Source organism: Notolepis coatsorum, assembly GCF_963971535.1.
Source record: "Notolepis coatsorum genome assembly, chromosome: 12".
Classification (NCBI taxonomy): domain Eukaryota; kingdom Metazoa; phylum Chordata; class Actinopteri; order Aulopiformes; family Paralepididae; genus Notolepis; species Notolepis coatsorum.
This window is the reverse complement of record NC_140176.1, coordinates 121,829,030-121,839,487: the sequence shown is the minus strand read 5'-3', so window position 1 is coordinate 121,839,487 and position 10,458 is coordinate 121,829,030. Positions and strand designations below refer to the sequence as shown.

The 10,458-nt window shown below is 45.6% G+C and overlaps 1 protein-coding gene across 4 annotated transcripts; it reads right to left on the bottom strand.

Moving 5' to 3' along the window:
• Positions 1–316: 316 nt before the first annotated feature.
• On the bottom strand, positions 317–9,809 carry LOC311238537 (macrophage mannose receptor 1-like). 4 transcript variants are annotated; one of them, XR_014620373.1, is made up of 5 exons: positions 9,711–9,809; positions 8,748–8,940; positions 7,959–8,042; positions 6,466–6,586; positions 317–1,040 (listed from the first exon to the last, which is right to left on the bottom strand). XR_014620373.1 is itself a non-coding variant. In XM_084326639.1 (4 exons), the coding sequence occupies exons 1-4, from the start codon at positions 9,712–9,714 to the stop codon at positions 1,037–1,039; spliced, it is 285 nt and encodes a 94-aa protein (XP_084182765.1). In that variant the 5' UTR covers positions 9,715–9,809; the 3' UTR covers positions 317–1,036. The 4 variants fall into 4 exon arrangements, 1 of the variants encoding a protein (XP_084182765.1); XR_014620374.1 differs by having other exon boundaries at positions 6,474–6,586; XR_014620375.1 differs by having other exon boundaries at positions 6,466–6,560.
• Positions 9,810–10,458: the final 649 nt, after the last annotated feature.

Here is a 10,458-nt window from a genome sequence, read left to right as displayed (position 1 = left end):
TGACACACAGATAGACAGTACTGCTACATCTATACATTTATGACATACCAGATTTACCAGATTTGCAAATACAGTACCGTTTGTGATACAAAAATAGTCCAGAAAAGAGAGTATATACATTTGACGTAGAAACTGTACATTGGAGGAGGTTGGGTAGGTGGGGTGGGGGGGGGGACTGTACATTGGAGGTGGTTGGGGGGGGGGGGGGGGGGGTCACCCCTACATACGATAAAGACTTTTCCGGTCCTGTCTTTTTTGCTACAATGATGACAAAAGTGCTTGCTTTCAAAAATAATGTTTATTTAAGAAACCGGGAAACACATTTGTGTGTATATGCAGGCTATATAATGCATTATTAACAGGTGTTTCAGGTCTAAATGGCTTAGTACTGTTGACATTACACTGCTTGTAGTTATTAGTAAATCAAATAGCATTAATAATTACAGAAAATTATCACTAAAGTGCTATCTGTTGCAGCTGCACATGCAGCTGCACACTTTTCCATAAAAATAGCATATTTGTATAAGTGTGACCATTTCTCAAAAACAGAAAATCATGTATTTTTTTTAAATACAGAAAAGGATCACTAAAGTGCTATCTGTTGCAGCTGCACTGCACTGTTCTCCATAAAAATAGCATATTTGGATAAGTTTGACCATTTCTCAAAAACAGAAAATCATGTATTCTTTTTAAATACAGAAAAGGATCACCAAGTTACCATTTCTCAAAAAATATAAATAAATACAGAAAATAAGCACTAGTTCACTCAGTGGAAATTTCTAGCTCAATGCGAGGTCTGCTGCTGCCGGCTAATAATACGGTCAATACGTGGGGAGATCTTTGACAAGGCAACACGCATGTCATCCTCAAGGCTCAACTTGGCCCTATATTTTGTTTTCAGAGCCGTCATGGATGAAAAGCCAGCTTCACACAGATATGTGGTGCTGAATGGTATCAACACCTTAACTGCTGCATCATGAGATACCCGACTTTCCAGTTGGTGTAGTCCACGACGCTGTTGTCGATCCAGTGCCACTCACCTGAAATAAGGAGAATCGGGATGAGATAATACTAATGCATGAAAAAACAGGTTTCAAGAGACTAAATTAAGTTTCGCATAGCGAAAGCTGGTAAGTAGCCACACACTATACCGAGCGACTGAACACTCGTTTCTCAAAGCCTTCCGTCACTTCTAGAATGGACTACAAGTAGGGCTGGGCGATATGACGATATTATATAAATATCGGGTACAGTTCATTAACGATACACTTTTTCAACGTATCGTGGATATCGTGATGTTTTGCCCAAGAGGATTGTGTCGCGTCAATCTGTCCACACGTTACTCGTTCATATCTCAGCCTGTGCTGAGATATGCCCATTCCGCGGTCTGTTAATAAAGTTTTCAATCAGACAGATGTATGGAAAGGCTTTTATTATAACATTCGTTGTAGTAAAATCATTATGCCTCATTTAGTCAAGCACTGGTCTCCTACTCGACGGCCGCGGGGAGCTAACGTTAGTAGCTTTGTTGATGTTTAGCACACGGGACATTCAGGAAGTCAAACGCTTGCCGATTGGTGCTAAGAACAGCAGGGCGGGTGCAAGCGGTGTGACGTCATTGGCAGACTCGACTGTCAATCAAAATGATTATGTTTCCGTCAGAATGAATGAATGAAAACTGTATTAAAAGGTTGCAGAATGGGTACAATACAGTACAGGAGGATGAAGACCAGAAAAAGACTTTCGGCTTTTTTACATAAGGGTCCTCCATTTTCAATTCATCAAAACATTTAGAGACATACATATATACAGTAGTTTCATAAAAATGCTAAAATGCTATTTATTGATTGATTGATTTAAAACTTTAACATATTGCAGAATGGGTACAGTACAGCTCAATACATACAATTGTTAAGGGGATGCAGACCTGAGAAAGACTTTAGTCTTGTTTACATCAGGGTCCCCCATTTTCAATTCATCATATTTCATATCTAAATCATATAATATCTCATATGCAATATATAATCTAATAATCTAAATCTAATATAAAAATGCTAAATGCATGGGTATTTTATTTTGTCTTTAATGTTAGCTTGCAAACTCAAATACTGTCTTGGTAAGCCTCATAATGAATTGTTTGGGGTAAAAAAGAAAAACATCGTGATGTGTATCGTGTATCGCCGAAAGGTCAGAAAATATCGTGATATCATATTTAGGCCATATCGCCCAGCCCTAACTACAAGTGTTTTGTTGATTTACATCCACATCACTATTCATTCATCCTTATGCTGTTACTGCCGTCGGATTAGACTTTATTTGATTGGAAGAAGATCCCTCTGGAAAGAGTCGGGATTTGATGCAGGATATCGGCGGTATTATGCTAATTATATTTGTATTTTAACTAACCAGGTCGCAAATTAACCGCAAACAATAAAAATATTTTAGTTTGATCGCCACCGCGGTTGACCGCAGGCACTCGCCCACTATGGATCAGCCCACGCAAAATTTGTGTGTGTGTGTGAGAGAGACAGAATGAGGGGGAGAGAGAGGGGGAAGAGAGAGAGGGAGAGAGAAAGGGAAGGAGAGAGAGGGAGAGAGAAGGAGAGAGAAAGGGAAGGAGATAGAGGGAGAGAGAAAGAGGAGAGAGAGGGGGGAGAGAGATGGAGAGGGAGAGACACAGTGGGGGAGAGATAGAATCTGACAAGACAGAGAAATACACTTATTTGTTTGAACTGTATTATCCCTCGCCTGTTACACTTTGTGCATGTGTGAGAGAGAGAGAGAGAGAGAGTGTGTGAGATGGAGAGAGTGTGAGAGAGATATGGAGAGTGTTCATTCAGAGAGTGTTTGAATGAAGTACATTTGCTGAAATACAGTTGTTCTTAATTTTCACAGTTGTTCTTCATTTTCTCACTTGCTATGTGAGAATGTTAGTTATTATGTTCTCAATTCCCCTTGCATTGTTTGAGAATTGTGTGGAAGAGTTTGCTAGTTCTAGTACCCCTTTCGTACAAGTTAACAATAAATAATGGTATTAGGAATAACCACTGGGTTAGTATATTAGGACAAGTGCATGACAGTAAGGTTAGTTAGGGTTAGATATATTTATTAATTGTATTTCAGATATTGGTTGAAGAAGTGTGTCTTTAGTCGACAGCAAAAGATTGGATGAGTTTCGGCTGTCCTAACTGTGGTGGGAAGTTCGTTCTACCATTATGGGGCAAGGACTGAGAATAGGCGACTTCTCTTTGATGACCCTCCCGGAGCTTGGATAGGAGTAGATCTGAGGCGGCCAGAAGATGCAGAGCGTAGGGGTCTTGAGGGTGTGTAGTTAGAGACCATTGACCGGAGGTAGGCGGGAGCGGTTCCCTTTGCCACACGATATGCCAGGTCGAGGGCCTTGAAGCGGATTCGTGCAGCAATGGGGAGCCAGTGCAGGTCCCTAAGAAGTGGGGTGACATGGGCCGACTTCGGTAGGTTTGAGATCAGGCGGGAAACTGCGTTCTGAATGAGCATGTAACCAACAAGCATCTGTACGGGGGACTACCAAGGCTGAGCGACAAGGTGGCATCCAGGAGGATGAAACTTGCAGGTCACTGCCACCGACACCAGGTACTTCCGACTAGCAAGCTAGTGCTCTGGGAGCCGACACACGGGCACCGACCAAGAGGATGTCCCACACCAAGCTGGTGCTCTGGGAGGCAACACACGGGCCCCGACCAAGAGGACGTCCCACACCAAGCTGGTGCTCTGGGAGGCAACACACGGGGACCAAGAGGACGTCCCACACCAAGCTGGTGCTCTGGGAGGCAACACACGGGCCCCGACCAAGAGGACGTCCCACACCAAGCTAGTGCTCTGGGAGGCAACACACGGGGACCAAGAGGATGTCCCACACCAAGCTGGTGCTCTGGGAGGCAACACACGGGGACCAAGAGGACGTCCCACACCAAGCTAGTGCTCTGGGAGTCAACACACGGGGACCAAGAGGACGTCCCACACCAAGCTAGTGCTCTGGGAGCCAACACACGGGGACCAAGAGGACGTCCCACACCAAGCTGGTGCTCTGGGAGCCGACACACGGGGACCAAGAGGACGTCCCACACCAAGCTAGTGCTCTGGGAGTCAACACACGGGGGGCGACCAAGAGGACGTCCCACACCAAGCTGGTGCTCTGGGAGTCAACACACGGGGGGCGACCAAGAGGACGTCCCACACCAAGCTGGTGCTCTGGGAGCCGACACACGGGGACCAAGAGGATGTCCCACACCAAGCTGGTGCTCTGGGAGCCGACACACGGGCCCCGACCAAGAGGACGTCCCACGCCAAGCTGGTGCTCTGGGAGCAACACACGGGCGACGACCAAGAGGATGTCCCACACCAAGCTGGTGCTCTGGGAGCCAACACACGGGCCCCGACCAAGAGGACGTCCCACACCAAGCTGGTGCTCTGGGAGCCGACACACGGGCCCCGACCAAGAGGACGTCCCACACCAAGCTGGTGCTCTGGGAGCCGACACACGGGCCCCGACCAAGAGGACGTCCCACACCAAGCTGGTGCTCTGGGAGGCAACACACGGGCCCCGACCAAGAGGACGTCCCACACCAAGCTGGTGCTCTGGGAGCCGACACACGGGGGACCAAGAGGATGTCCCACACCAAGCTGGTGCTCTGGGAGCCGACACACGGGGGACCAAGAGGACGTCCCACACCAAGCTGGTGCTCTGGGAGCCGACACACGGGGGACCAAGAGGACGTCCCACACCAAGCTGGTGCTCTGGGAGCCGACACACGGGCCCCGACCAAGAGGACGTCCCACACCAAGCTGGTGCTCTGGGAGCCGACACACGGGCCCCGACCAAGAGGACGTCCCACACCAAGCTGGTGCTCTGGGAGCCGACACACGGGGGGCGACCAAGAGGACGTCCCACACCAAGCTAGTGCTCTGGGAGCCGACACACGGGCGACGACCAAGAGGACGTCCCACACCAAGCTAGTGCTCTGGGAGCCGACACACGGGCCCCGACCAAGAGGACGTCCCACACCAAGCTGGTGCTCTGGGAGGCAACACACGGGCCCCGACCAAGAGGATGTCCCACACCAAGCTGGTGCTCTGGGAGTCAACACACGGGGACCAAGAGGACGTCCCACACCAAGCTGGTGCTCTGGGAGTCAACACACGGGGACCAAGAGGACGTCCCACACCAAGCTGGTGCTCTGGGAGTCAACACACGGGGACCAAGAGGATGTCCCACACCAAGCTGGTGCTCTGGGAGTCGACACACGGGCCCCGACCAAGAGGACGTCCCACACCAAGCTGGTGCTCTGGGAGGCAACACACGGGGACCAAGAGGACGTCCCACACCAAGCTGGTGCTCTGGGAGGCAACACACGGGGGACGACCAAGAGGACGTCCCACACCAAGCTGGTGCTCTGGGAGGCAACACACGGGCCCCGACCAAGAGGACGTCCCACACCAAGCTGGTGCTCTGGGAGGCAACACACGGGCGCCGACCAAGAGGACGTCCCACACCAAGCTAGTGCTCTGGGAGGCAACACACGGGGACCAAGAGGACGTCCCACACCAAGCTGGTGCTCTGGGAGCCAACACACGGGGACCAAGAGGACGTCCCACACCAAGCTGGTGCTCTGGGAGTCAACACACGGGGACCAAGAGGACGTCCCACACCAAGCTGGTGCTCTGGGAGTCAACACACGGGCCCCGACCAAGAGGACGTCCCACACCAAGCTAGTGCTCTGGGAGTCAACACACGGGCGACGACCAGGAGGATGTCCCACACCAAGCTGGTGCTCTGGGAGGCAACACACGGGCACCGACCAAGAGGACGTCCCACGCTAACATATGTAGACATACTGAGGAAGGACGCAGGTGTGGAGAGCCCTACGCAACTGGTCGGATGTATGGAGGATCGGGATGATTGGAATCTCCACTGGCGAACCCGTCTGAGGACGGCCAAATTAATGAATGACTACTGGTTTATTGAAGGTTCCCAACCACAGCCAAAAGAAAATCAAGGAGGCAGCCTTTGCGAATGATGCACCAAAGCCATGGAACACCCTATGGACATTAGGCTAGATCACTAAATATTTTCAAAAGTAAGCTAAATACGTACCTCGTTCACCGTAGCCTTTTAATACACTCTGCTACTTATACTCATTACATGCACAGTGATTATTGTACTGGAAAATTGAGCGATTTTATTGCACTGCACTATTGCACTATTTTATGCTAATTGCATGCTAATATTATGCCTATGTCTATTTTATGTCCATTATGTCTACATTACTGCTGTGAAGGTGCTATGCAAATTAAGTTATTATTATTATTATTATTATTATTATTATTATTATTATTATTATTATTATTATTATTATTATTATTATTATTATTATTATTATTATTATTATTATTATTATTATTATTATCATATAGAGATATTCAGACCTGGTGACCTCTTGCAGAGAGAGTAGTGGCTGTTGCTGCATGCTGCCGTCTTCCACGTTCGGTCCACGTCCATGTAGACAGGGCTCTACGCTAACCTTTTTCATTAGGGGCACAGGTGCTCCTAAATGAAAAAATTTAGGAGCACACAAAGAAATTTAGGAGCACAGTGAATTTTTTTCTAGTAACTGAGTTTATTAACAAACTCACATTTTTTTAAACAAAAATAAATGTACATGTATAGTAGTACTCTGTATGTGCATGTTCAAATGGGAACGGAACTGTGCAATAGCACCAAAGTCACTGGCCCACACTGTGTGTGCTAAACAAACTCACATTTTTTAAACAAAAATAAATGTACATGTATAGTAGTACTCTGTATGTGCATGTTCAAATGGGAACGGAACTGTGCAATAGCACCAAAGTCACTGGCCCACACTGTGTGTGTGTGCTAAACAAACTCACAAGGATGGTCTCTCCTTTCTCAATATGTACAAATCTCTACACTGGATGACTGGATGTGCCGCCGCGAGACGTTGTGTTTTACTACCGAATCTCTTCAGGTGCGGGTTTCCCGACACAAAGGGCGTATTGCCTGCCTGTTTCTGCAATATTTACAAAACATGACATTGTTTTCCAACTCTAGCCATGGGAAAATGTTTAGCCAATTCACGTTAAATTTGTATGTCTTCCCTCCGGCTCCAGTGGGTGTAGCATCGTTAGCTACAGTGGGTACATTGGGTGTAGCTTCGTTAGCTACAGTGGGTACATTGGGTGTAGCTTCATTAGCTAGTTAGCTACAGTGGGTACATTGGGTGCTACAGTGGGGGTAGTAGTGGGTGTAGCCTCGCTAGCATGCTGGCTAGCGTCAGTATCTTGGTTAACTAGCACCTCTGTAACATGAGCTGCCTCGCCTGACTTCTCATTCTCCGGTATCTTTCGCGTAAAATAAAAATGAATGGGCAATACATGGCTGTATTGTCTGACTCAGACACTGACGCTCATAGATATATCTATGCTGACGCTAAAAATTACTTTCAGTTTCCAGTCGCGTGACCACAGGAAACTCTACTGTGATTGGAACGTTTATGCGGCTGTGAACTGTGGGACTTGTAGTTTTTTAACGATTCTCGCAGCGGAGAAAAAAAAGGACGAATGAGGCTGTACTCTGCACTCGCCGGCCCCACTCGCACGCCGTGCGAGTACTTGATTTTGCAGGTTCGCACACACATATTTTTAGGGGCATATGCGAGCAATTTGCTCGCACTGTAGAGCCCTGACACAGGCGTCGTTCATTGTAGGCTCGTTTCTCCCCCATTTGGTGTAGCATGTCCTTCATGCTCTGTAAATAACTATGTACAGATACCGAGATGTCACACCATGTTACCTGTACCTGTTTATTGCACTATGTTTTTTTTTTTATTGGATTCTATTATATGTTGTACCACTGTATTGCACATCGTTGCGGGCAAGACCACCCGCATTTCATTGTATACCTGTATGCCGTGACAATTAAAACTCTTGACTTGACTTGACTAGGAAAGAGGCCAGTTGTCCACCCACTTGAACCGGCCGCCAGTCTGAGAAAAGAGAAGTCACAAGAGAGAACAAGATCCTCTGTGAACAAACAACTGTCTGACCCAGTGTCCTTGACCCTTTCACTGTGACAATACAGAAGGTTAGCCCTTTACTATCACACAACCGACGGCGATGCTCCATCATTAGCTCCACGGATGCAGAGCTAATGATGGAGCATCGCCGTCGGTTGCGTGATAGTAAAGGGTTAACCTTCTGTCGTGTGGCAGTGAAAGGGTTAACACATTGGTTGCCAGCCGGATATGACAATTTATCGCTTGGATGCCACCACGTTAATCAATGGGAGGACGAGCACATTTGCGAATGCATAAACTATATCTTAAATTATGGCTATGTGTCTAATACACCCGTCGCTTATCAATGACTTGCTTGCAGTCAAAGATGTACAAAACGGATTGTTTTTTCATCAGTACATTTCCGTTTTATACCGTTTTGAATACGAGTATAGTTTCGGAGAGTTCTAGTAATTTCAGAGAAATTCCACGAAAATAGCCATTTACTGGAATACACAAAACACATTGTCATTTTCCGGCTGATTTATGAATAGTTTTCAAATAAACTATAGATTATCGAGAGTATTTGTGTTCTTATGCACGATACAAAAGCGGGCTGAAAAATAATTTATTCGTGCCACGCTCAGCGCCTAACGCCACACACAGAGATAATAATAATAATTTATGGATAATAACTTATGGATCTGCAGGGTAATGAAGGCTTGTATTATCGGGTTCAGGATATTGGCCAGATATGCGTCGTCTGCTTGGCACTGCCTCCTGGCCTCGTCCCACTTCATCTTCTGGGCCACCAGTTTGAAGGAGTCATTGCCCAGCTTGTAGAAAGTACTAGGTGACACGGTTGTGGCGGGGACCACTATCTGAGAATCTGACACAATATGAAACAGTAGTTGTCTTTCAGAAACAAAAGTATGACAGTGTGTGAATGTACCTTGAAATGGATTTAAAAAGCTAGATACATACACCCTTTCACTACCACACTACCAACGGGTTAACCCTTTCACTGCGACAATACAGAAAATATCACAACTTCATTGTACATGAGAATAATATAGTCCCCTTCGGATGTATATATATTTTATTATCTCGTTTTCTTACAAAGTACTGTATATCTTTATGTCATAAACTGCATCTTTAGTACTTGTGTGAATTTAGCCGTACTGTATTGTACCCATTCTGCAATCTGTTAATAACGTTTTCAATCAATCACATCATGGGGGGAAATTAGCTAAGGTTTGATTTGTTTATTTAAGATTGCAGAATAAATACAGTAAAAACAACTGCTAATTGGGGTTGCATAACAGAGAGATAGAAAGTCTTGTTTACATCAGGTCCCCATTTTCAATTCATCATGACATACACGACATACAGATATACAGTACTGTTACATCCAGACATTTACTGTAGTTAGAGTATGGATAAATAGCTAACGTTAAATTAGGCTATCGATATACTAACGTTAGGTAACGTTAGCTAGCTAGCAAGCTATGAACAACCAGTACAGCTAACATGAACGTGTTTACCTACTCTACTTTCGTTAACGTTAGCTGACGTTATGAAAGCTATGATCTGTAATGTCAACTGGATAACGTTAGCTATTTATTCATCTATGCTAATATTGTCAGCTTATTTACTCACCCATTTTGATGTGTGTTTCTCCCGATCATTCAATACATTGTTGACGGTAGAACAATGTAGTTTGAGAAGCCGTGAGTCCGTGACCACTTCCGGTAAAACGATAGCAATTTATCCGGCAACTTATCTAATTTAACAGAAATCAAAATCTTTCTTCACATCTAGATTTGTAAATTCCACATAACCTTAGATGTTGTTCTTTAATGTGTCACAGCAGCACAAACATTCCCCACATTTAACATTCACAAACACTAAAACTACGATACCCAGAGCTCATCGCGCAAACTCGAAGCGAACATACGTCATCTCTCCTCGCCACGTCCTTTTACAATTCCTCATCGGCAACTTATCTAATTTAAAAGAAAATTAAAACATCTTTTCAAAATCTTTCTTCACATCTAGATTTGTAAATTCCACATAACCTTAGATGTTGTTCTTTAATGTGTCACAGCAGCACAAACATTCCCCACATTTAACATTCACAAACACTAAAACTACGATACCCAGAGCTCATCGCGCAAACCCGAAGCGAACACACGTCATCTCTCCTCGCCACGTCCTTTTACGATTCCTCATCGGCAACTTATCTAATTTAAAAGAAAATTAAAACATCTTTTCAAAATCTTTCTTCACATCTAGATTTGTAAATTCCATATAACCTTAGATGTTGTTCTTTAAACATTACGTAGGCCCCTTACCCGCTCGCGAATTGAACACCACCCCATACGTTAGGCTAAAACCAAAGATTTTC

Bases quoted from the DNA above. Each gene is read 5' to 3' on its own strand.
- LOC311238537 (XM_084326639.1), bottom strand. The intron at 8,043-8,747 runs GTTATTATCCAT...CTCTTTTCTCAG, and splicing joins ATTACCCTGCAGATCCATAA to ACTGGCGGCCGGTTCAAGTG.